Below are 26,504 nucleotides of genomic sequence, written 5' to 3'. Positions count from 1 at the left end.
GTGTGTGTGTGTGTGTGTGTGTGTGTGTGTGTGTGTCCCAATGATGATGTGTATTACCGCAAAATGGGAACAGGAAGAACTCACTGGAGGTCTATTGAGATTCAAGTCCTGACATGTCGCTCCTCACTCTCCCTTCTCTAAACACTCTCACTCACACACACACACACACACACACAGGGACATGGTTGATATCATCTCCATTTACAGCTAACACATTCCTTGGGACTGAGTGGAGACACACAGACCAGAGCTCCCAGGGCTTTCCCTGAAAGTCAAGCTACACGCACACAGATGCTGTCTTTCTAGGAAAAGGGTTGGATTTTACCAAATCTGATTTTTTTTTTTTTTTTGTTCTGGCGCGTATTCAAAAGAATATTGATTTCAATTCAAAGAAAAAGTGAAGCACAGTAAGACGGGGTTGTTTTGAGCAAATTGCAAATAGTGCGCCACCAGGCCGGCATTTTGTTCATATTAGCTGGTGTCTTGTCTTGAGGAAAGTTTTGGTTTTTTTTCTCAAATTCAGATTGTTTTATTGGTCTCTGAGGGTCACAGAGACTAAAACGCTACAGGAAACATTTAAAAAGCAGCAGCATTTTAGAGTTTAGCTGCGTCAATCTCAATCCATTTGTTCTCATTCACCGACCGGTCATCTGTTTCTCCTAACAGTGAAAACAGCCATTAACAGGCACAACAAACTGGCCCTATTTGAACAAATCAAAGATGTGGGTGGCAATTGAGATGTCTGGAACCAGAACCTGCCAGACTGCAGGGAGTGCTACTACAGATTCACTTTCCATTGCTTTCTGTCTTGTCTTTTGTGAAGCACCAACACCACTTTTATCTGTCATCATGATAGCACTCGTTCCTGGAAGCCACTGTGTCAAACAACAAGCGCATGTTGACAGCAATGTAGACGGAAGTACAAAAGGTCCACACTTTGCTTCTGGTGTCGAAGTTGTATAAAGAAAAAAATGTGCCTTTACACTGAATAGAAGCTCCCAAGATATCATATTGATGTGTTGTTTCACCTGGGTCAACCTAGGTGTGATCCCAGCTGGAGTCATCAATTACATCAACTTGAACACATCATTCGCTCAGAGTGTTATTTGTCCACAAAGACTGAAAAAGCCCAAGATGATGTCATCTTCAGTTCTTCATGAGACAAGAGAATTGCAGCAATTCGTTTCAGGCGTTTGTCATTGCAACAGCTGATCCTGTTGATCGATCGATATTGCATCATTTAATGATTATAATAAATACATCAATCGAAGACAGCGTGGCAACATGATTCACAATGATGGGCCTGTTTACTCACAGAGAGGACTCGCATTATTATCCACCATTATTCAGCACATTCATGATGCAATAAATGAACAAACATCGATACGCACGAGTTTACCCGCTGTAGCAGAATCAATAAGTGGAAATGAAAGACAAGTTTCCAGACTCATCCTCTCGTCTGACTGGAGACCTGGATCTCGATTCCAGACCTAAAACCCATCACAAATGTGGAAGCCGGTGATTTATGACAGGTGATGAATAGTTGGCAGATGACAGCAGTGATTTAATAAACAGCTCTCTTCTGTCTCTGTGCATCTGTGGGTTTTCAACTTAAGGTGAAGAAGAAAAAAAAAAACTAAAAAACTATTTTTTTTTATTTTATTTATTTTTTCTCCACTCAAAAGCTGACAGGTTCAGGTCCATTTTTAGAGGTGGCAAAGAGCTGTGTTGTTGAGCAGATCAGGTTTCAACAAACATCCGTGAACTATTAATAAATCATGCTTGCTCGACGCAGCAGGATGCTGCTGGCTTCATGGTGTTTGTGTGTCTGGGTGCTCATACGTGTGTGCCTGCAAGCATAAATCCTACCGTGAGCCGTAACCTTAGACTGAGGCGAACCTTTAAACTTTTCACACTCGGGTGGGAAAAAAAAAAGTCTGTGTGTCTCCTGTGTATTACAGCCACAAGCCACCTCCAGTATTTCATATGCGCCTCTTGTTGCTTCCGTGTCATAAAAAGAAAGCTTCCAGAACAGCCTTAATTTGCGTGAAACTTTAACTAAAAACAGCAACCCAAACTTGTGAAATTGTAGACCTAAACCCAATAAATCATTCTCCTGTTTTCTAACCTTTAACGACACTAACCAAAACTAAAGTGGCGCCACAAAAACCATTTAAACCGCACCATTACTCAATTTGAGGTTCCAGGACATTACTCAAGACATCTTGGTGTGAGATTTTAACAAAAAAACAACTCCTGGAAGGGAGGACACGTTGTAATCAGGCCGAGACACACCTACAGGGGCTTGGACGAGAATAAGAGATGGGCTGAGAGAAGACGAGCGACAGAAATGGGGAAGAGATTTAAACAGAAAGGGAAAAGAGGTTAAAGATAGAAGGTGGAGGGTTGTACGCGTGGTGATTTGTGACCCACGGGAAACAGGCAAAGGGCTCATTTTCCCCGGGCTCTGAGAGAACATAACAGGCCCGGGCGCTGTGTGTTTCCTCCTGATAACGCTCACATGCACTCATGTTGGCTCACATGTGCTCTAGAATTCATCCTGCATACGTTCAGATGTATGTTTGCAGGAAAATGAAATAAATAACCAGTGTTAGAAAGTACTTAAGAGCAGTTTTGAGGTAATTTACTTGTCTTCACATTTTCTGTTACTTTATTATTCCACTCCTCTACATTTATTTTGATAATGTCATTTACTAGTTACTTAGCAGATTCAGATTAGTCAGTGTTGAAAGGCTGAAATGTTGTGGGCGGGTCATTAGGGACTTTAAGTGGTCATATAACAGGAACCATTGCTGATAATCATCCATCCCTAGCTGTAGCTGCTGATGTTTATTCAGGTCCACACTTTAATTGTGGGTGTCTACTAGACAATGTAGATGCTTTATTACTCAAAAAACACATTATCATACTGTCCATTGCTGCAGCACCTCCTCTCCCTCCAAAAAAATGCCCTTTTTTTTAGTGCCTGTCTCTTTAAGGTCCAGTCTGTTCTGATTGGTCGGCTCTCACAGGCCTGAGCAGGCACCGCCCACTGTGTTTACACATTGGCGCTGCTGGAGTTTTTACAACCACCTCCATGCCAGGGGTGTTGTTGTGGGTGGCAACAGAATAGTAGTGGCATCACAACTTTACAGAAGTCCTGACAATCTGTTAAATATGAATACAGAGTACAGTATTTATATAGCACCCGCTTTATAACCAGAAAAGACGTCACTGCGTCACTTTCTACAGTGTGGGACCTTCATGTTTGACTATTGTGATACCAAAAATGGTAAAGACGTGCAAGTATCCCAGTGTCTCTTTCTCTTGGCGAGTTGGAAAAAGCCTCTCAAGTGTCTCATTCTTTCTTATTTACAGCATGTGTAAACACAAAGACATTCACTGGAAATGGAGGAGATGATGATGATGATAAAGGGAGGTTTATAAAAGTCAGAACGCCCTCTCAAGATGTTAGAGAAATGGAGATTGAATGTTTTCTTCTTGCTTTCTTTGCTTTTTTTTTTTTTTTTTTTCCAATTCAGCCGGACAGCTACCACGCATCATCCTGTCCCCACAGTCTCAGTTTTGAATTGTGATGAGGGTAAAACAAAAAAACAGAGAAACAAAGTGTGAGATAAAAGACAAATATGTCCTTGTTCAGTCTGAATCCCGTAGTGGTCCAGACAAAGGCTTCATCACAGCCCACCCTGCCCAACACTTCTTTCTCTCTTTTTTTATCAGCCCTGCTTGACACATGAGATAAATCTCGTCGATTAGTGGACATGTCTGGCACCTGATAAATACAGTTTTGAGTGTTTTTTTTCTCGGGGGTGTTGAGGGGTGTTCTTCCATTTGTTGCAGATAACAAAAAAAAAAAACGGGCGCACAGTCTGAAAGAGCTGTTGCTCCCAGATTCCTGCGCTCAGCCGGAGGACGTGGTGCTAAAATGTGGACAGCGAAGAGACTGAGCTCTGCGTGTTGGCTTTGAAGTTAATTTGACAAGCGCATGTACGCTTCAGTATCACCTGTGAGAAAAAAAATATCTGCCGTAATGTGCTGTCGCCTCGGAGGCAGGGAGTGTGTGAGAGAAAGTGTGATACAAGGGAGTGAACTGGTGCTGGTGAGTAAACGTGTGTGTGTTGGTGTGTGTTGGGTTGAAACATCATTACCTTGGGATCTGAGCACACGGCCAGACATCATTAGGCTTTAAGGTGAGAAAGTCTCCACGGCACCAGTTTTTTTTTTTTTGCGGTTCGACCGACCCAGCAGACACAACGCACAGGCACGCCGTTTAAGATCATTTATCTGGGTCTGCATGTATGCCCACGTGTGTGCGTGAGCAGAGAGAGTGTGTTTACGTGCATGTTATTTATTTATTTTGCCTGGTAATATGCCTGAGCCTTCATTATAGCAGGAGCCATAACTTTGATAAATCACTTGGGCTCGGGGCCCTCACTGCTTTCACAGTATTAGAAAACTAATTGAAATTCTCTTCCGCCCCCTCCTCTCTCTCTCTCTCTCTCTCTCTCTCTCTCTCTCTCTCTCTCTCTCTCTCTCTCTCTCTCTCTCTCTCTCTCCCTCTCTCTCTCTCTCTCTCCTCCCGTCTCTGTCGCAGGGGCCAAACAGTACCGTGTTTCTTCAGCTGAATAGAAGCCAAAAGGGGGAAAATGTCATCACTGATTTAATAGCCGTACTCTTACTCAGAAACACACACACACAAGCACACTCTGCACTCAGGAGAGTGTTAGGAATCCTGATAATGTCATCATAGGAATCTCCATAATGTACCCCGGTCTCCTGCAGGCTCCAGTGTGACGCTGCCTCTCCTCTCCTCTGCTTTTGATTAGATCAGGGATGAGATTTGAGGTTTAGGTTGATGGGATTTAGAGTTTAGATACTTGTTTCTATGGCCGTGATCCCCCCGCTGTCCTCTGATTGAGGGTCTAGTTTGACTCGTTGCCTGGGTTCTCCCAGCTGCCGCTGGATTTAGGGTTTAGTTGTCTCATTGTCCGTGATCCCCCTGCTGCTACTAGATTTGTTTCATTTGCAGGGATCTCTCCGTGCTGCAGCTCAAATCGGGGTGTGGTTGTTTTGTTGCGCAGGATCTCCCAGATGAAAATTTGTTTTTGTTTTATTGTGCAGGATCTCCTTGCCGCCGACCGGATTTAGAGTTTGGTTGTTTTATCGTGCGCCGACTCTCAGCTGTTGCTAGATTTAGGGGTTTAGTTGTTTTGTAGAGCAGGATCCCCCCGCTGCCACTGGATTTCGTGGGTTTTAGTCTTTTTAATATCCAGGCACTGCTACTGTTTGTCTGACACTTGGGGCTTTGTGTCCACCCGGCAACCCCTCCTCTCTCGCCGGGTGAGCTTTGTAGTGTGAAGCCAAAGATTTAGCGATGGAAGCAGAGAGTCTGTGTGTATATGTGAGGTGGCTTGTGTGGACCGGGGAGGGGTTTCGTGGAGTCCTGTCAGCACACAAAATTCTCTCTGCAAACATTCCTGTGACGTGATGCAACCCCAGGAGAGCAGGGCCAGCATGTGTGCCCGCGAGGAGTTTTTTTTCGACCGGCGGCGTGCGCCTGTTGCCCAGACAAAAATCCATACCGTTCGCTCCCAGACACACTGCGGGCGCATAGCTGCACATAAACACTCGCATACGTTGCATGTGTGTGCGGCTAATGAGGATGTGTTGATTGATTAGACTGCAGTAATTAGCTGGAGTGTGAAGGCCTGGAAAGGTCTCCGCTCCGGTGGGAGTGTCCCCCTCTGGAGAGACATTGAACTGTGCTATGCACCATTACGCTACACACCACAGAGACGGTCCCATCCATATCTCAGATGTGGGGTGAGTCATCTCTCGGAGGCAGACCGAGGAGGTGCGGGTGTGAGGAAGGATGTTTGGTGCGTGTGTGTGTGTGTGTGTCGGAGATATAAGGATGTTTGCGGCGCGGAGATGTGTGTTGCAGAGTGAGATGTGCTTGTGCCAGCAGTTTCTTTTCCTGCTCAGTGTGGCCCGAACACTGACCTGATCCTCTGCCTGACAAATCAACTCTCGCCCTCTCCTCCTCCTCCTCCTCCTCCTCCTCCTCCTCCTCCTCCTCCTCCTCCTCCTCCTCCTACCGCTCATTTGTAGTTTTACTTCCTGTCTGCTGCACAGATTTCTTTTGTGCATCACAGGGCTGCTTCTAGTAAATGCAAATAATATGGTATTAAGTATGACAACCTTCCGTCTGTAGCCTCCCTCCTACTGAGTTTTTGAGGCTGTCGGATGAACTGCTGTATGAAAGCGTTGTAAACAGTGCCCCCACATGTGCAACTGGGGAATTACACTCGACGCAGTGATTTTTGAAGCAATTTTTGTTGCACTTTTTGCTTCTGCCGCCTCTCATCTCTGCCGTTTCACTTGATCTGAGCTATCAAAAGATGACTCATTCCCAAAGGGTGACAAAAAGTAAAAAGGCAGAAAAAGAAGTTGCACTAACACAAACAAATGAGCTTTTTACAGGATATGTTGACTGATTGATCGAGCCTACACCAAAGGCAATTTATCATGCAAAAAGTGAGCTAACGTGAATTATTCTCTTTCCCAACAGGAAGTTCTACTACATCACTCTGCTGAGGGACCCCGTGTCTCGATACCTCAGCGAGTGGCGGCACGTGCAGCGGGGAGCAACGTGGAAAACCTCCCTGCACATGTGCGATGGACGGACCCCGACGCCCGAGGAGCTGCCCTCCTGCTACGAGGGCTCCGACTGGTCGGGGTGCACCCTGCAGCAGTTCATGGACTGTCCCTACAACCTGGCCAATAATAGACAGGTACAGAGAAAAGGCTTTTAACCACACCAGTAGCAGTGATAGAAGGCAATAAAAACTGCACGCTATAAGCTTCAGAAGATGGAATATGTTGCCAGGTTGTCTGCAGGAGCCCACAAATCCTCAGCCATTAAACTTTGCTTTTGGGCTTCTCTCGACCATGTTCTACAGACCCTCTTTTACTGCAAAACACTCAAACGACCAGCTGATTTCATCACTGCTGTCCTGAGCTAACCTGCATCTTAGCACCTGGCCAGACTTCTAGCATCATAAATCCATGCCTACTGGAAAATACCAACACAGGGAAGACATCTCTTCGATGTAACTGACTGTAGAGTTAAATGCTTTGTAGATGGATACCTTTTTTTTTTTTTTTTTTTTTTTTAAAGCAAGTGAAAGTTATACCCAAATGTCCGAAAGATATAATATGAGTTGTGCACATAAACACATAAACAGTCAGAGTTTTGCCCGCTGGCCACAAAAACACCTCAAATTCACAGCTTCTTTTCTCATGCTATCTCAGTCTCCCACCTAAACGTGTTGGCCAGCTTATCTCATCTGAGCCCGGGGCTTTTATTACTCAGGGTCCACTAACTTATGAATGTGGCAATCTCTCTCACTCACACACACACACACACACACACACACACACACACACACACACACTCTTGAGGCATCGTGGTGGACGAGCAGGCTGAGGTGCACACAGTGTACTCTTGTGGATCCAAATCATCAGTATGCAGTCCCTGTTCCTGTACTGTAGCACAACAGCTCCAGATTGCACTCAGTGATGAAGTGATCTCTCATTCTGGAGCAAATCCAACAGAATCCAAGTGACTTTAATTTGTTAAGTGAAAAACGAAAGTGGTTAATGACACAGAAATGTCCTAAAGTAGGTACATGATATTGGATTTGCAACACAGATCAGAGCTGAAGCTACTAGATTCATCAGTCGTTACCTGTTATTTAAGCTGTCGCCTGTTTTCAGTTACTTTCGTTTACTTCTTTGATGATGTGTTTTGATCCATAAATTATTTTTAAAAAATGAAAGAAAAACAACCACAATAACTTTCCAAACCTCATGAGGATGTCCTCATTTACCTCATCATAATTGGTCTCACTGTAAATGTAGAATGCTGTCACGGAACATGACTTTGGTTGTTTACAGCACAAACACGTCTGATGTAATGTGATGAAGTGAAATAATCATTTTGAGTGTCAATTACCACAGCTGCAAATTAAAATGTAACTTGAAAATGCTTGAAAAGCCCTTCGAAGATGTAGGAACCCTGCAATTAGTCACCCAACAAAGAAATGTGTCTGCGGCAACATAACTGATAGATCGTTGTCCATCATACTCGGAGCAAAAACAGCTTTTTTTTTCTTTTCTTTTTTTCAAGCTCTCAAAGACTATTTTTAGTTATTCTCTCATTTATGAGAGAAGATTTTTCAGCAGTGAGTCAGACAAAATGAGCAAATTGAAGATATCACTGTGGCCTTTGTGAAATTTCATGGACTAAACAATTAACCCAGAAAGAAATCAGAGATTAAATCAATTATGAAAATAATCATTAGTTGCAGTCATAGTTAGATGACTTATCAATTATCTCGCCATCAGTCAATTTTCTGTTATTTCAGCCTTTGAGCATCGGTGCCACAAATAGTATATTTAATTTATAAGCAAGTGAAATCTCCTCACTCCCTTTTGTTGCTTGACTGTAAAACTGAAGCAGAAATCCAGAAGATGTTGATTTGCCCTTTAAACTCAGGATCTTGCTGCATATTCCGTCTGCCACTGAGGTTTAAACACAAGTCCTTAATCTAAACATCCACTGCCTTCTCTAACTCCCATCACGTCCTGTTCCCGTGTCTGTAGGTGCGTATGTTGGCAGACCTGAGCCTCGTCGGCTGCTACAACATGTCCACGGTCCCAGAGAAGAAGAGGGCGCAGCTCCTCCTGGAGTCAGCCAAGAAGAACCTACGAGACATGGCTTTCTTCGGTCTGACCGAGTACCAGAGGAAAACCCAGTTCCTGTTTGAACGAACCTTCAGGTTGCGCTTCATCAGGCCGTTCATGCAGTACAACAGCACCCGCGCTGCAGGGGTGGACCTGGACAACGCTACGGTGAGTGCTGCTAGTTTAGCTTCTCTTACTTCATAACAAAAAGTCAGTGGTGGAAAGTAACCAAGTATATTTATTCAAATACTCGATCTAACCCTCAAAGACTGTTGATCCTATCCATATGCTTTAAACCCATGAAAATGTGGAGTTTCTCAGCTTTTCAGTGGCGTCACACATGTCTTGTTTGGGCCTTCAGGGCCTCTGTAGTGATTGTGATTGACACTTTGTCTATTAAGAAAGATCAGATATAGGCAAAAAAAAAAAACATATAGAAGTCTAAAACATCTACAGTACATCTTTTTAATGTAGAAAAAAATGAACTTCCTGAAGGTCACGATGAAAAGTTTGACTGGCAGATACAAAATTGTAACTTAAATTAAGCCGGAATGAAACTTTAGGTTGTCCTGATTTGATGCCGCCTGCTGGAATAGTGCAGGGAAAACCAAATTGTTCTGTGTCTGTGACTGTTAAGTAGCATTCTCAGGTCGCTTTGATTTATTTGATCATTTCTGTTTTCTGCCACTTTTATACCTCTACCTCACTACATGGGTTTGACAGATGTAATTACAAGTTACTGCACATAGTATGATTTTACGATTGGCTCCCACCTTTTTGTTTTGTGCCCCCTTACAGTTAGGCAGCTCAGCCCTAAGTTTGGAACCACTGCTGCAAGAAACGGTCATTTTCGCCGATCGATTAATCTCCTGATTGGTTTTTGATTCATTGATAGTGCAGCCTTTAAAAATGCACAATTTCCCAGAGCCAAAAGTGACGTTTCGTCCAATTCAACAGCCCAGAACCCCAAAAATCTTCATTTACTTTCAGAAATGACAATGAAATGCAACAAATCTTCACATCTAAGAAGCCTGAACTACCTATTAACTATTTAACCAACTAGAAATCTTCACAACCAGCTATTTGATCAAAAGTTTTGCTTAAAACAATTAACTTGTTATCAGAATAGTTGGCAACTAATTTTCTTTCAGTCAGTTTATCATTGTCTTATCTTATCGTTGCAGTTCAGTACTTTGACTTTGATACTTTAAACACATTTTGCTGATAGGATCTCTGAAAGATGAAGGATTTTTAGTTGTTAGATGTATCTTCTTTCTAATGTTTATAGAGGGGAAAAAAAACATCTTATTGTCTTTAGATTAGTTTTGTAATTAGCGAACTTCTCTCTTAGTAAATAAACATAGCAGCCGTGGCAGATTCATTTACAGGTTGGAAATAAACAATTATTTCAAACAGAAGTGGGAAAAAAACTAGTTGGAGAAAAGAAGCAGAGGAGGAGAGAAGCAGAGAGTAAACACAGCAGTCTTATATAGCTGTGAAATGAGTTGGGAAGACTGTCACTCTTGAAAAACAGCAGCTTCAAACATGTTCTTCACACTTTGATTGGACCAATGCGGGAGTTCTTAGGCTCAATTTTCCCAGCGCAAAAAAAAATATCCTCCAGTACACAGTAGACCAGCGATTTATACATCAAAACCAGTTGGGAGGAGAGAGAAAATAAGATGTGCCCTGCTGACAGACACAGTGGAGAGCTGGACCTGATTGTTATTACCAAAAAAAAAAAAACCGAAAGGAATATCACGTGGAGACCTTTTTACAGCAGGTGTGCGAGGCTGCATGTGGCATTTTGAGTGAAAAGAAGTTTTTCTTTTTTAAAACAACTTTTAAATTAAATACTTCTAATGATGCTTTTGTAAATTGTGACATTATTCAGTTATTTATAAAAAGTCAGGTAATTACATCAGCAGGGTCTTTACACCTCCTGCAAAGCTGCTGAAAGCCCACTTACGCCGTCGTGGCTGCAAGATCCCAGTGAGTCATTATTGACTGAAATCGGTTCCTAAATTATATGATGACTGCTCTCTGATACATGAAGTCTTTGTGCTGATGACTTGAGCTCAGCGCCGTCTTCCTGGCATTGTGCCGTTGTCCCCCATGCTGCCGATCAAACGTCTCTAATTTTCGAACACTGATGCGGCGCGTCGCCTCCCTGTGTTCTCGCACACGTTGCCCACAAATGAAATCCAGCACTCTATCACAGATTTCAAAGGGATTCTCTTAATTAAACACAGTTTTCCCCCTGTGTTGAATTCGCACGCAGCAGATGACACACGCCGATGCAGCCAGCTGCACTGCACAACCACACATCAAACACGTTTCTGTTATCTCGCTCCACATACTGCCAACGCACTGTTCTCCCTCCATGTAGACGTCCTGTAAAGCTTTTTACAAATGTCATGCATTAGGGCGATTTCACTGCTGGAGCTCTCCCAGGAGAGCGATAACCTTTTGAGAAATTCAAGCTCTTTACCTGCATTTCAAGAAAGGAACCAGGTGAAATGTAAAAAATAGTGCCAGCTGCCAAAATGTCTCTGCTCTGGTTGTTGGTACTTTCTTAAAACCCCTTTCACTCACCCACCAACATCTGGCTTTTATCTTTAGGGAGAAAGAGTCAAATCAACATACATCCTACGTCCAATCTCTCTGCAGTGTCTCTGAGCCTCTGACACTGTATCCATCTCTCATTATGAATTCATGGTCTACCTGTGTTTCAAAAGCCTGCATTTACATTCTAATTTGGTCAGAAAACGTAGAGGGGTCATGTAAGGAATGACAATAAAAAGTTGAACCTGGATCAACCTTTGTTGCAATAGTTTGCGATGACTTCTTAGAGATTTGAAAGACCACAGTTCTAAACTTAAACTGCATAAATCTGTTCCCCAAACTGGACTTCTTGGATTAAATTTCTTATTTATGACCGTCTCACCATTGCACCGTCACCTGGTGTAGTTTCTAATGCAGGGCTGTTTTCAGTGTGAATGCCCAGTAATAGTTAAGGAACGGCAATTTGGTTTTAAAGGTGCTATAACAACAGCAAATTGTCTCAAAACCGCTCCTAAGAATCGTTTTTCAAGTCAACCACAGAAAAAATTCAAACATAAACCATCACTCTTGCAAAACCGCATTCTTCCTGTTGTGAAAGGTTTTGAACGCCGTGTTTTTCGTACAAGGTTGGTGACACTCTCCTAAACATCAGCAGAGAGGAGTCATTTCCTTAAGAAGTTTAGAAGGTCGATAGAATTCTTTTTACTCCTACACTCTTAGTCTTCAGTCTCCTTCTCTGCCTCTGCATGTCTGCCTTTTTATTTGTTTATTTCATCCACTCAAACATCAGACTTGAGACAATGGAGGGAATTTAGTGGAATATAACCTGCATCTGAGTCTAAGTTTCTTCACGGTCTTTATCCACTTCTTCTCTGTGCTTTTCTTCCTCTGAGCTAACTTTTAAAAACTGTTCCTCCCCTGTTAGGTCCAGCGTATAGAGGAGCTGAACGAGCTCGACATGGAGCTCTACGACTACGCCAGAGACCTGTTCCAGCAGCGCTACCAGTACACCCGGCAGCAGGAGAGACGGCAGCAGCGCATCAAGAACCACCTGCAGCAGACCCACCAGGGCCTGGGCCTGGGCGTCAACCTGTGGCCCTCCCACAGCCGGCAGAGCTCGGTGTCGACACTGGAGGACGGGGAAGTGGAGAGGGAGGAGCGGGAGGAGGGCGAGGAGGGAGGCAGAACGGAGGAGGCGGGCAGCAGGCTCCCCACCGAGGACTACATGAACCAGATTATCAACCGCTGGTAGCAGCAGAATGAGAACAAACACACAGACATGCATATGTAATGTGAAATACACACACACACACACACAAACACACACACATGCATACACACACACACAAACACACACACATGCATACACAGAGCGTGGCGCCTGCATCAAAGACCCAGATGACTGACAAACAGACTTTAGCAGAGAGTTATGGAGCTATGGAGAGCTGGGCTTGGTCGATTGCATCAGCTCGTGTTATTTGCGCCTCGCCCAGTTGTTATTAGCTCCCGCTTGCCCTTTCCCCCCCTCTGAGTTTCTCTGTCTCTCCCGTTATCATTACTGACTGAGCAGACGAGAGATATTTTTAAGAGTTGCTGACAACCGAGTGTCTCATCCATCTCTCCCTCCTCCTCCTCCTCCTCCTCCTCCTGTGTTCCTTTCGTTCTCTGTGGCCTAATATGGAGCATGAGAAAATAAAAATTTTAAGTCTGCCACAAATTTTTAGAGTATGCTAATGGCTGAGCTCAACACAGAAAAATGGTGGGAGCACATGAGAGACTGAACTCGGATGAAAGAAGAGTGGGACTGAGTTGTGTAATAAAGCTTTCTGCTTAAAAAAAGAGAAAAAAATCAGCCATTTCGCCCATGAACACGCTTTGGTCATGAAATAGTGACAGTCTCATTCTCATTTTAGGATGATTTCATTTGTATTTTTCTTTGTGTTTATGCTTTTTTTAAAGCAGAATTGTAATAACACTGAGACCAATATTGCTGCCTAAAGAAAAGTGATTCCTTTATTTCTTTATTTTTATTGGTTTTATATAAGTCAAAGCTAACAAATCGGATGGACAAACAATGGACCATAGCCATTACTAAAGCCTTGTATCTTGTTGTGAAGGGGAGTGGCCTGTGTCTCTGAAGAAGGTTCCCAAAGCTCCTGTCGCTTAACGACTTCATTATTTCTCCTTTTCTCTGTCTTTTTGGGGTTTTTTCTTTTTTGTTTTTTTAATGCGTCTCAGTCCTGCAGAGAATAACAGCCAATTACAGAGCTGAATCTCACATAGGTGTGAAGAAAATCAAAGGCAGGGAGAGGAGTGAGTCTGCTGCAGGTTGTTGCCAGGAACCGTGCCGTGTGAGCGGCAAGCGCTTTGGAAGCCTTAACTCAGACGAATGCTCGAGACAGTTGAGTTGTGGAACTACTGGTCACCATGGCAATGTGAGCCCTTAATGTAGTGGGTGGCATTTTTTTTAAGTTTTGTCTTTTTTTTTGGTCGTGTTTTGTTTTTCATCTGACCAAGAGCTGAGTTGTAAAAGCGCCGGTCACAAGCAAGCCTCCTTCCCGCCTGCTGAAAGGGCACGCACGGCGCCGGTGACCCGTAGTTCATTAGTGCGACCAGTGTTTACCCTGAAGAACGCACGGGGTGAGGTAGCAGTGCCTCTATGTACTGGGATCATTAGTTGACATAATTATTGCCAGATATTACGTCTGCATTATACTTCAGTAATTTGACTGACTACTCGTGTGTCTGCGTTGGATGAGTGCGTTTCTGTGTGTGTAAATAGTATGTACAGTATGCCTTTGATTGGCGTATGTGTATGCCTTTGTAAATAGTGTGCCTGACTGAGAGAGGATGAGTTTTGTGAGTGACTGGTTCCATGACCAATTTTTCTTGCCATGTTTTGGTGGTGGAGGGCGACGCAAACGAAGTCCCTCCAGCAACATGTCACAGCGGCGTGACGGTCGCAGCGATGCAAGCCAATAAAACTCCCCTCTGCCCTTTTTCCTTTACAGCCTCATGTCCCCCCTGTCCTTGTCTCCTCCCCATGACGTGGTTATACGAGGACTGTATGGCTATGATTATATAAAAATCCTAATTTATAGGTCCAGAAATCTGCCTGTGTGACGCCTCTTTGCTCTGTACAGCAAAATTTACAAGTAGGGTTGGTTAACTTTAATCCCCCCATCATATATATTCCCAAGGAGGCCATTTCCTCGGGGACTAAGCTGGTAACGTTAGCCAGGAAATGCTTAAATGCCAGTGTTACAATCAGATATTGTTGTTGTTTTGCCTTGATATGGTAGAACAAATGATTGACTATTTGCAACCTGGAACACAGCAGCATAATAGCATAACAAATTCATAAAATGCTATTGAACCGCAACCCTGTCCACATCCAAATAATCTGAAGATCTGAGGAAAAAGAGGGGAAACCAGTAAGACCTTGGGGCACAGAATGTAAAAAGCGTGAAGGGAAAAAAGACACGTCACATCACGTTTTAATCAAACTGAATGTAGTTATGAAAGTTTGGTGTCAACCGGAGGCGAAGGGGAGGATGCAAGCAAGCTTCCTTTTGTACTGAGCTAAATAATAAGTTGTATCCGGTTGTTAACAGAAGAGTTATTTTAAAGTCAGAAGAGCAAAAGTAGAAATCAACTTTTTATCCGCCCACCCTCTCCCTGTCAAGGTTCAACTAATCAGCCTGGATCCTCTCCTTTTTGATCAGTGTCAATGATGAAAGGTATTTGGATACATCCAGAGTCAATGTGCTGCTTTTTGTGTAGCCTTCAAAGTAACAAAAAATGGACATGGGAAAAGAGGTGTCCCTTTTTTTGTGTGCGTGTGTTTCCTATTAACTTCCCCTTCATTGTACTCCTGAAACTGGAGACCTGAAAACACTGCAGCTCCAGGCGTTTTGCCCACAACCCCCTTATTCAAAGTCAGACCGCTCTTGGACTGAGCTCCAAACCCATATCTGGCTGTTCGTTTGTGGTTAAATACAAAATACAAAAATTATTATTTTACCCTGAGAGTGTTTTTTTTTTTTTTTTTTTTTTTAAATTTCAAGCAGTCCCTCAAAATAAAAATGCTCATACCTGAACAGTGTGTGAAAGTAAAAACTCTATCCTTTCACTGAAATGATTCCAGGAATTGATGCTGTAAAGCTGTACTCAAATATTTTATGTCTCATCACTATGTATATCTGATGTCTTAACTTTTCCTTTGTGACAATGAAGCAACCCGGGTGTCGCTAACATCATCCTATTTTATTTTTTTAAAAAAGATGTGTTAAAAAGAGTGTGATAGAGACTTTTTTTTTGGATCAGTGTGCAGTCTGTCTCTGGCTCCTTCTGTATGCATCATTCTGGGTTTGTTTCTTATGATTGCAAAAATGACTCATCAAGCCACCAATTAAAATATTTCATTTTTACAGACCTGACTGTGTTGTGGTTGTCAATGCATATCATTTATGAAGTCGCCAGCTTTGTCACTCTATTATCAAGCGCAGAGGTATGAAAAACACTTCTACTCTACACAGTTGGAGATTTTTCTTGACAACCTGTGTGGGAGATTTGTCCTTCTATGTTTCTGCACTTTCATTCACAGGCCACATCTATAACTAGAGGGACATTTCTACCACTTGCCCACACTAACCACAGGACCATGACCCTATAAAGCAGCTTGCCCCCCCCAACCAATGACAACCTCGGCCCTGTCAACAGTGATCTACGGCCTAATTCAATCTGCAGACACCCAGTGCTTCTTAACACACATACATACACATGAATGCGCTTCTTCTTCCTCTGCCGTGGCAGGTAGGCGTTTGCCAAGCAGGGGACGGAGACAGGAGACCGGCATAAATATCATTCCCTGTCCTTGGCTGAATGCAAAGGAGAGGGAGCAGAGCACAGGCGTTTGCCCTGCCTCATCAACAGTCCAGTGAGCTTCAACTTTGACCCCTCAGGGCAGGGTGGAAAATAATTTCCCTGGACAGCGACAGGCTGAGGCAATTGGCTGGAGGGAGCTCAGAGCGGTCAGCGGCGAGCGTGGAAGAGACGGGGAATCAGAGAGTCTTTATGTAAGACAGGAGGGAAGAGAGGATGTTTTTGTGCCTGACATATGAACAGAGAAAGAGAGGGAAATGAGGGGGAGCGGGAGAGAAAGGGAAGGCTGTGCAGCCTCGCTGGCAGCTGCTACGTGGTGTATTGGACTGAACGCAGCCTTTAATCCTCCCCATAGCTCTGGGTCGCTGTCATTTCAAGTGCAGCTGGACTAAACAAACAATAATGGCTCAGCTACTGCAGCGAGCTGGACGGCTTTTGTTCGGGTGAACATGTGCATGTGAGTGTTTGAGAGAAAGTGCTCCTGCAGTGGGAATCCAGGCTCTGAGTGATTGTATGGGCTCTGGCTGCAGTCCATTATTAGGAGGTCAAACTGGCTGCAGCTCCTCATTGCCGGTCCCATGCTTCTTTCATGCGAACAAAGAAGCCCTGGCATTATTATCGCTTATTTTCAGTGTGGAATTCTGCAGATAAGTTCACACTGAGTGCCTCCCTTACATGCATCAGAGCCAGGCTATTGTAGTTTTGGAGGATTGCCCCGTTGGCACCAGTACCGCTCACCATGGAGTTCGGTCTTCTGTCTCTGGCTGACTCATTTTCAGCAGCTACGTGGCTTAGACCCTATCGTCAAATATACAATGTGGATAAATCTCTATACACAAACAATTTGCAGAGTTTCAACACAATGTTAATGCACGGGGCAACGAGGGAGTGCAATCCAGTGTGGGAGTGCACATTTTTCCTCCACCAATAAAACAAATATGATTCGATTGGACATCTGGGGCCGTTATCTGACCTTCCGCAGCGGGTTTGGCTAATCTCCCAGGTCAACAGCAAATCACCCCTCATGATATTAAAGGATTGAACAGAAGAATCCAACCTCCCAGGCAGCACTCGGCTCTGGAGCGCTCACAGATTGGCACCAGTGGGAGTCCAATCTGAGGAATCCCACAATCCCATTATGGTCTAAACTGTGTGTTTATTACGTTCGCATGCGTGTGTGCAGAGCTTCGGTCCAGAAGCTCATAAAGAGCTGATCCACTACAAACTTATTAACCTCTACATAAAAGTCCAATAAATGTTGATGTTGGAGAAATGGAGCGGGATACAAACCCTGGGTCAGGGCCAAACATGAACTCTAAGGCCATTAGAGGGGTTATGTATTCCCTTTATACGCATAAAGAGACACGTGCACACATGAGAGAGTGCAAAAAAATGAAAATTCTAAATCTCTGATTAATTAAAAAGTTCTCAGTTTGATGAATAAATGTGTTTATCTATGTGCTTAACACTAAAGTAACCAAGACTGCCCTCGTCTCCATCTGTATTTAAGATTTGGGCCCGGTCCAGCCCAGTGTTTGGTGGCTGTAACGTGGTGAATTAGCTTCATGTAGGAGACCCCGGCTGACCCCCATTATGCAGTCAGGGACACATTTAATTAGCAGCAACTCACGTGAAACGACAAAATGTATTAATATTAATGGAGGTTTAATTGAGGTCGTTCTGGTCCCCCGTTGAGGCTTTCAACCTCTAAAATGGCTGACGTGTGATAGTGTGGGGACAGGGAGCCCACAGCCCGGGTTTCGCCATCTCGCATGTGACCCCGGAGAAGATGACAACCATCTCCCATAATTCATCTGAAGATGTCACCTTCCTGACAGATGAACAGGCCCTGTGGGCAGCGTGTGTGCGCGTGTGTGAGTGCTGAGTTTAACTATACTCGCAAGGACTGTCAGGTGAAGTGGTACGGGCCTGTCCTCACAGGGCCGCAGCAGATTTCTGTGTGTGTGCGTGCACTTACATGTCTGAGGTGTCATATGCGCGTGCACTTCAAAGTGAAGGTCAAATCCAGCAGGATAATTAATGTCGCTGCTTTTTATATAATGTTAAATCAAACCCTGGAACTGCTCCCTCTGGAGGATCAGCTGTCCAATTTAATTTAGGCTGCAGAGCGAGTAAATGAAAAAGCAAGACTCCATGTCTCCACACCCTGGGACGGTGTCTCCATGCCTTTCATCTTCTTTTCTAAGACCACACAACAGGTGGACAGGGAGCCCTGCAGTTTTTTTTGTTTTTTTTTTTACCAACCTGCCCCAAAGGGACAGTAAAGGTTTACAAAGCGGACCCCAGGAATCCCAGGTGCCCTTTTCAAATTGAGAGTGATTTGAGTTTCTCTGCTTTTTCATCACCACATAACAAATACTGTTAACCAAGGGGGCAGATTTGGCTTATTCTAAATACAGGATTTATTTCCCATGGCTATCACACCAGGCATACAGCAAGCCTCATTTCCATGAGCTGTTTTTCAAATTAAAATGTGATGTTCTCTCACATCAGGTCCCAAATATGTAAGGATTACCTGAGCAGTGTCTGGCCTATAATTAGTGTGTGGGTGCCCTGAACTTATTCACATGCACATGCATCTCCCATCATTCTCTCTGAACAGTAAATCCCTCAGTCCCCAGTTTTTAATGACTTACATTGTATTATTTATATATATATATATATATATATATATATATATATATATATATATATATATATATATATATATATAAAGAAAAAGATAAACCTTTACGAGCATAAGGTAGGTTTGCATGCACATTGCCATGTACTGTACCTGCATAGAAACACCTACTTCTCCTTAACTATGATGTTAATACCTAATTTTTAACAAGTATCTTGCCTAGAGAAATAGCAAAGATGTGGTTTTAGTAATCCTGTAATCCAGCACCAGAAGGAAATAACAAAACAACATGGACACATTTCCTGTTTGACAGCTGTTAAACTAATCTGGATTTCATATCTCAGACACTTTCAACACCCACAGTGCCTGCCAGTAATGAAGTGTCATTGGACATACTCCATAAATGTGACACCTGCTCTGATTTGTAGCTGGAGACAGTTGTGCAGGTTAGTAAATATTGATTTTACTGACCAAAATGTCTGGAGTAGATTAATGTAAATGATGTTCCAGTTCGGGGTTTTCATTTAATACTGATACAAATAGCCACTGACCCCTGCTAAGCATACTTTTTATTTTTAGATATATAGCCTATTCAGTAATGAGCTCTGCTTTTTAACACCTGTAAGTGGCATGAATTATAGTATGAATTATATTATTAAACGCAAGAAAGGATCTCATTTTGAGCAGGAATATTGGGCACGTTTTACAGAGTAAATTGCATTTTACGATTTTATCTACATTTTATCTAATTTCACTGTAACAGCACCTTGCAACCTTGATAAGAAAAGGCACTATATAAAAAAGATTATTGTTTATTTATTTATTTATTTAAATGCAAGAAAACTTTTGTTTTGTTTTGTTTTTTTCTTCCAATGCTCTGTGCTAGTATAATAATTGTCTCTAGGCAAAAAAAAAAAAAAAGAAAAAAAAAGAAAAAAAAAAGAAATCCAACAAAAAATTAGTTTTATAACTGAGTAAAAAAAAAAGTTTAATTATGTTTTTTTTATTAAGTTTGGGTGGCAGGGGTTAGGCAGTGAAGTTAATTGCCAGATTAGGTTCAGTTTCACCACTCCTCAGTTTTTAATTATCTTTCGTGAAATGGGCTATTTTGCGTTCACGTCACGTTTCAGTGTTGTTAAATAGTTTTTAATGCTCGGAGGAGTTCAGTAATTCTGAACAGGCAAAGTTGTGACTACCTAAACCGCCTGACAGGACCCACCCACTCTCCAGCGGAAGATGGATGCAGGAAGCTACGGAGCCGGCTTCGGTGAGGATATATCATTCATTTGTTATGCTTCGAAAGTATAAACGATTGTATACAAGGGTGATTATTGTTGGTTTTTAGAGGCTACGACTTTAGAAGACTGTGAGGTCACCGAAAAATGTGAGAAATCGGGCTGTTTTCCCTTTGTGTTGGAAGAGTTAGCTAGCTCCTGCGTCTTTTTGGCTAACATGAATTTCCAGGTAGCGTTAGCTCGCCGTGAGTTCACCAGCAGTTGACGGGTTCTGAGTGTCTGTTTCATAGACACTGATGATGTTTAGACAGCTTAAACCTAAACGTATGAAAAGGTTTCTCATTTAACAGTCTGCGACCCGCAAGAACTCCTTCTTATCCTGAGCTTACAGCTCTGGGGATTGTCATTGAAACAGTCCGGATGTCAAAACTGTGATTTGATTGGTCGGAGGAGCCACGCTGAACTTTGCTATTGGTCAGATATCGTGGAGCTTTTTGTTTACCAGCTGTAAACTCAAGCAAGAGAGCACAGAAAGTCTTCCTCTGTATATGTAAAACATGAGATTATCATTAACAGGGAGTTCTCTCCTTCCTTTTCATCATCTCTGTCTCTTATATGTTGGTTTATAGACTTAGGAATTATTTGAGAAATTTAGGCTTATGGCAGTCTTTTATAAATGTATACATTAGTTGCAGACAGTCAAAACTGACTATATGTAGCCCCAAGTTTACATTACAGATAGGTAGTTTGCAGTGATTTGATTAAGCAAAACCTCTTTTATGAATATGGACAATGTGATCAGAATATAATCTAAAACATCTAAGGTTTTTAAACTTGATTAAGACACAGGGCTATGGCATAACATAACAATGCACAACCCAGATTTATTGTTATATTAGTGTATAAGTGTATTTAAATGAATATGCTAACAAATTCATGATAACACAAATACTGAATGACTTCTGTGTAGTCTTGATGAAGTTAAGTATATTTAACCTTATGTTATCAATTTGGCTTAAAGCATCTCCTGTGATTTTCCGTTGTCTTATGCTGCCTCACACTCATGTTTCTCTGAAACTATGACCATTGCAAAAAATATGTATACACAGTGTGTTCAGACAGTTTTAAAAATCAGTTTCAAGTCTTTTGGAAAAAGGGAAATGTGTAATATCCTTGGGTGTTTGGCAACATGGCTGAAATCAGAATCCAAATATTTGTGAGGATCCTATATCGATATATATCACTATGAGGCAAATGTGTACAGAATCACTGATGAAATAAATCTACTGATGATTAAAGCAGTGAAATGTTTCTCACTGGAATTTATTTTGCTATTCCAAACAATTGTGTGAAGTAAACAAAAACATTTTAACTACTTCTTCACACCTGAAATCATTTTATAACAGCTTTGTTTCGGATGAGAACATGATCAAATCCACCATCTTCAACTAGCATATAACACAGCTGCTCATCTCAACAAATACTAGAAGATAAGAACACAACAGCTCTGTTGTAGCCTCTCTTCACTGGTTGCCAGTAAATTCAAGTATGACAAGCCAGGGCACCGCCTTAGATCCACAAGCTGGGCTCTGCTGTCTGTCCCAGCTCAGGACTATATAAGTTATTGTGTTTTTGCAGTCAGAGTGTCTTAGCACTGGACCTCTTGTCTAAAGATTTGAAGCTGCAGAACTAGTGACTTCTCTTCAATCACACCCCAAAACCTTTCTTTTATTAATATTAGTTAGAACTACATGATTGGATTATCGAAATCTCAGCGTAGCCAAGTGCAATATTCAAACTGCAGCAACTGTAATTTTTGTATTTAAATGAATTCCCTGACCTGTAAATTTAGTTCTCATGATATAAGAAAACATGTTTGTTTGGTACAGACCCCAACAACTGTCATGTCATCATGATTTAGAAGTTGTTGTTGTTTTTTCTGTAAAAATGAAAATCATGATGAAAACAAAGAACCATGAATCTTTACGCAACCGCTACATCTGTCAACAGAATCACAAGTGACTTTTACCATAACATGCAGCACTAATGGTAGCATACTGTTCCTTATCTGTTAAAGTAGAGTTGTTTTTATTAATATTGTTGACTGTTGTTCAATTTTATTTTAGTATTGTTTAACTCACTTCTTAACTGTTTGACTCTTGAAAAACTATTCATAAAGTTTATTGTTGATTTTTCTTATCTTGATATGACTCTGCTAAATTTGATTAGCAATTACATCTAATTATTGCCTGGTCCAGTTATCAACATGCATATATTAATTGATTTCTCCATGTAGTCCAAAATTTGACTTTCACTTGCGGACTGGATCTCTATGTTCTCTCAGTTTGCTCTGCGTGCTGCCACATTTGCATGTTAGGTGTCTGCATATGTGTTACCCAAGATGCTTTTTGGTACCCTATATAAACACGGCTGAGCTTGCTCTCTCCTCTCTTACTCTATAACACTTTTTTTTTTTTCTGTTTCCTATGAATCTTTAAATCAGCGCTGTAAATCTAACACTCTTCTCACAGGTTTAAGCTCGAGGATGTGGCTTCTGTGTTCCCTGCTGCTGTCGCTGTTCTCTGCAGTGTCGGGGGGTGCAGACTCCAAGGCTGTCACCACCACTCTCACAACGAAATGGGCTGATACTCCTCTGATGCTGGAGGCCAGGTACGACACCGCTCGACTGTAGCAGCCATTTGGCCGCATTACATTTGACATTAAGTTTCGGAAGCAGATAATGTATAAATCAATGTCCTGAGGGCTTGTAGGGTCATTACCGAGTCTGTCCTCTAAGTGAGTTCTAACTTCTGTCTCACTGATGTGTCCTTGAGCAAGATGCTGAATACTTAAAGGCTTCAAATGCTGCACTGCGTTCTGCGGCTGACCCTGTGCTCTGACTTTGGCTAGCAATGTTAAAATGTTTCTCAGGTTTATTACTACTCATCCAAATGTATCTTTTGAATATTTACAGACAGAATGCACAGACAGCATATATACACACACAGCTTATGCAATTGCGTACTTGATCCTCTTCTTCCTCAGTGAGTTCCTGGCAGAGGAGAGCCAGGAGATGTTCTGGGACTTTGTGGAGGCCAATCAGAACATAGAAGGAGAGCATGATGGTAAAGTAAAGGCGTTTCAGCCAATCTAGACCTGCTTTCACTTTTAGTCTCTGTGCTGCAAGCAGCTGAATTTATGATGTGTATGCAAGCCTCTTGGCAGCAAATTGCAGTGTCAGTGTTTTGACCAAACACTTATGCAAGCAATAACATGATAGGGTAGAGCTGCAGACTGTAATTTTGTTCTCTCCATTTGTGTATCTGCTCATGTCAAAACAGTTAGACAATATTTTCCATGCAGAGTTAAAGAAGCAATGTTAAACAGTTTAATAGAGCGAGAGAAAACATGCCAAAGAACACAGTGTGAAAACATAACCGTTGTTTGTGCTCACTCTGCTTGTGCAGACACAGATCAGGCCTACTATGACCTGATTGTGAAGAAAGCCAGTGCCATGCTCAGCTCCGTCCAGGTGAACATGCTGAAGTTCGCCCTCTCTCTCAGAGCCTACTCAGCAACAGTACACTCCTTCCAACAGGTACCAGGAAGTTGGTTTATCGAGCATTTAAAGGCTTTTACATGAACATTGAATGTGTGTGAAAGGTCCTTCCGTTTTGCTTTTTTAGATAGCGTCCAATGAGCCTCCTCCCTCTGGCTGCTCAGCATTTTTCAGCATCCATGGGGAAAAGACGTGTGATGCAGAAAGTTTAGCAGCACTGCTGAAAACAGCACCGGGGAGGTAAATAAAGAGAAATACAAATTATAAATCGGTAAAATAATGACCTTGAGGATCTGATAATTGACTTGACTGTCACTCTTTCAGGCCGAAGCCGTACCTTTTCAAAGGTGATCACAAATACTCCGGATCCAATCCCGATGCTCCTGTTGTCATTCTGTATGCTGAGTTTGGGACACCAGACTTCCAGAGGCTTCACCAAGTCATAACAGCCAAAGTCAGCGAAGGCCTGGCGACTTACGTGCTCCGCCATTACGTGGCTGTAGGTTTTTCTCGCACACACTTACAATATAATGTTTAAATTGTGAATTATATGTACTGTACATCAATCCTTAAATATAGTGGTTATTGTAACAAGGGGAAATGTCACTTGTCAAATGTTTAAAACTTACACCATGTGATCTGTATCTGTACAACAGCATCTGACCCATGAGTCTTTGCATTAATAGGCTTTGTTGTTGTCTCGATTGGGATCTGATGGCAGTTAGAGCCCAGACTTGTAGTTTGCATTTCAGTGAATCACATGAAAACCAGACAGTGTGTAATCCATCATGCAGGTTGTTTAGCTTCTTCTTGTCATGTGGCCCAGACCACCTCCGAACGTGGTCTGGGTGATTAAATTTAAAATGCATCCTCAGAGTGTCGTGGGGAGTATCACACCTGTCCACTTGTTATCGGATCACTCGGGTAACTGCCAGATCTGAACGCAGCCATTTAGACAAGTGCTGTATTTTGACCAGAGGCTGTCAGGTTAAATCCTTAAGTTTTTGTAACGGCAGAGTCAGGAAACAAAAATGGATGCTCTCCTCTCTATCCACATCTTCTGTCATGGTGTGCAGTAGTACTGCCCACCCACCTTAAGTGAACATGCTGTTTGTGTCTGTGTGAACATGAAGCAGCATGTTGATTTAAAAGCACTTTTATCCCTTATTTTAACAAAAACTCTGCAGTTTAATTGGACTCACCTGGGATGAAAAGTGCTCCTCCAATTTATCTTGTCAAGTTGAGGTTGGATTGCTTCTCCCCTCGCATGCAAATCCAGTTGATAAGTTTTTCCCCGGTAATTATGCTAAATTATTCTCACCATCTGTCGGTTTGGCATGAGGTCCTGGGCACCAGAGAGGTTGTAACACTTAACGCTTTTTTTCCTTTTTACTTCTAAAGCTTCGGGGCCAATCAGGGTGCAGTTAGTGTCTTCAGCACTTAGCAAGCAACAGCTGGCTGTCTGTGCTTGAAAGCTGTCAAAGTAGTCAGAACCCACATGTGTTTGTAATGCAAGTGAGACTCTTTTTTTTTTTTTTTTTTTTTTAACAACAGAGATGAAGATGGATACAGGGAAGTTAATGGGGCCTTTTATAACAACATAAGCCACTTGGGCAAACCTCTTTCCCTGTTTACTTAGTTGTATATGGATCAAAAACATCACTAAGTTGAGAATCAGTACGGCTCTTTTTAACAATGCTTTCTCATTTTCCTCCAGAAACCAAGTGGAAATAAAGTCTATCTGTCTGGCTATGGAGTGGAGCTAGCCATCAAAAGTCAGGAGTACAAGGCGAAGGATGACACACAAGTCCAAGGTGCGCACACACTATCAATGCAAACCTGCCCACGCTGGTGTAATCCCGGAGGAGTCCTGATGTGAATAACTGGTCAATTGATTGTGGTTCCAGGTGCGGAGGTGAATGCTACAGTGATCGGAGAGAATGATCCAGTGGACGAGGTCCAGGGATTCCTCTTTGGCAAACTCAAGTGAGTGACTTTGTGTCAGCCCATGATAAAAATTCAAAGCTTGGATGAGGTCCAGCAACTGCACTACGCTCGCACCAGCCAAGCCTTTTCTTCTTCTTTTCCTCCTCAGTGTCTTTCCTCTAGGAACTGACCATATAACCTTTTATATTAGATAGACTAATCTGAAAATAAACAAATCCAACAACTCACTACAGCAGATGTACTAATTGTCTCTCCGTTTGTGGTTCTCTCACTAGGACCCTCTACCCAGAGCTAAAAGAACAGCTAAAGGAGCTGAGGAAACATTTGGTTGAAAGCACCAATGAAATGGCTCCTCTGAAAGTCTGGGAAATGCAAGGTGGGTCTCTTCTCCAGTGCATTCTCCTCTTTTCTCAATCTGCAGTTTTTTCCTCTGTGTCTGGTTGTAGCATGTTTGGCTATGTAGACGCAGACCGTCCGTGATAAAAAAAAAAAAATGTTTATGCCTATTGGTTATAAATTATTTTTTCTTAAACGACTGCTGACAGCCGAGTAAAACAAACGGACTGTGCCAACATTTTGGCAGGCAAAGTAAAATAAACCATGAGGCTCTCAAAAACTTCCTCAGCTCACTGTGTGAGCGTCTAAGGACAGAGGGTGTTGTATATAGATTGTTAAGCCCCTTGAGGCAGATATTGGGTTATATAAATAAAACTGACTTGACCTGACTGCCAGTAACACATGTAGGTATTATTCCTGTCACTTAAATTGTGAGGGAATTGATTTTATGATCCTGTAAATGCACCCTGAGGAATGAGGGCTGAGCTCGGTGTCTATTAGTTTCATAGAGGTGACAAAAGATAATTATCTAATGGCAGAAATCCCAGATCTTCATCCCTGTCAA

At 42.4% G+C, this 26,504-nt stretch overlaps 2 protein-coding genes across 2 annotated transcripts in view; both read left to right on the top strand.

Moving 5' to 3' along the window:
* Positions 1 to 15,773, top strand: part of hs6st1a (heparan sulfate 6-O-sulfotransferase 1a) — a 60,036-nt gene extending 44,263 nt beyond the window's left edge. The window contains exons 2-4 of the mRNA XM_037125326.1: positions 6,593 to 6,815; positions 8,689 to 8,937; positions 12,260 to 15,773. Coding sequence (XP_036981221.1) covers positions 6,593 to 6,815; positions 8,689 to 8,937; positions 12,260 to 12,586 — 799 coding nt within the window. The 3' untranslated portion in view covers positions 12,587 to 15,773. The remainder of the gene's footprint in view (positions 1 to 6,592; positions 6,816 to 8,688; positions 8,938 to 12,259) is intronic.
* Positions 15,774 to 19,988: 4,215 nt separating this feature from the next.
* uggt1 (UDP-glucose glycoprotein glucosyltransferase 1) overlaps positions 19,989 to 26,504 on the top strand; it is a 30,865-nt gene continuing 24,349 nt past the window's right edge. The window contains exons 1-9 of the mRNA XM_037125325.1: positions 19,989 to 20,129; positions 22,629 to 22,767; positions 23,143 to 23,222; positions 23,565 to 23,695; positions 23,784 to 23,896; positions 23,981 to 24,155; positions 25,374 to 25,470; positions 25,564 to 25,642; positions 25,879 to 25,979. Of these exons, the coding sequence (XP_036981220.1) occupies positions 20,099 to 20,129; positions 22,629 to 22,767; positions 23,143 to 23,222; positions 23,565 to 23,695; positions 23,784 to 23,896; positions 23,981 to 24,155; positions 25,374 to 25,470; positions 25,564 to 25,642; positions 25,879 to 25,979 (946 nt within the window). The 5' untranslated portion in view covers positions 19,989 to 20,098. The remainder of the gene's footprint in view (positions 20,130 to 22,628; positions 22,768 to 23,142; positions 23,223 to 23,564; positions 23,696 to 23,783; positions 23,897 to 23,980; positions 24,156 to 25,373; positions 25,471 to 25,563; positions 25,643 to 25,878; positions 25,980 to 26,504) is intronic.

The sequence above is a fragment of the Acanthopagrus latus genome, chromosome 16 (assembly GCF_904848185.1).
Source record: "Acanthopagrus latus isolate v.2019 chromosome 16, fAcaLat1.1, whole genome shotgun sequence".
NCBI classification, from domain to species: Eukaryota; Metazoa; Chordata; class Actinopteri; order Spariformes; family Sparidae; genus Acanthopagrus; species Acanthopagrus latus.
Note: the sequence above shows the minus strand (reverse complement) of the source record. Positions and strands in the feature narration are given on the sequence as shown.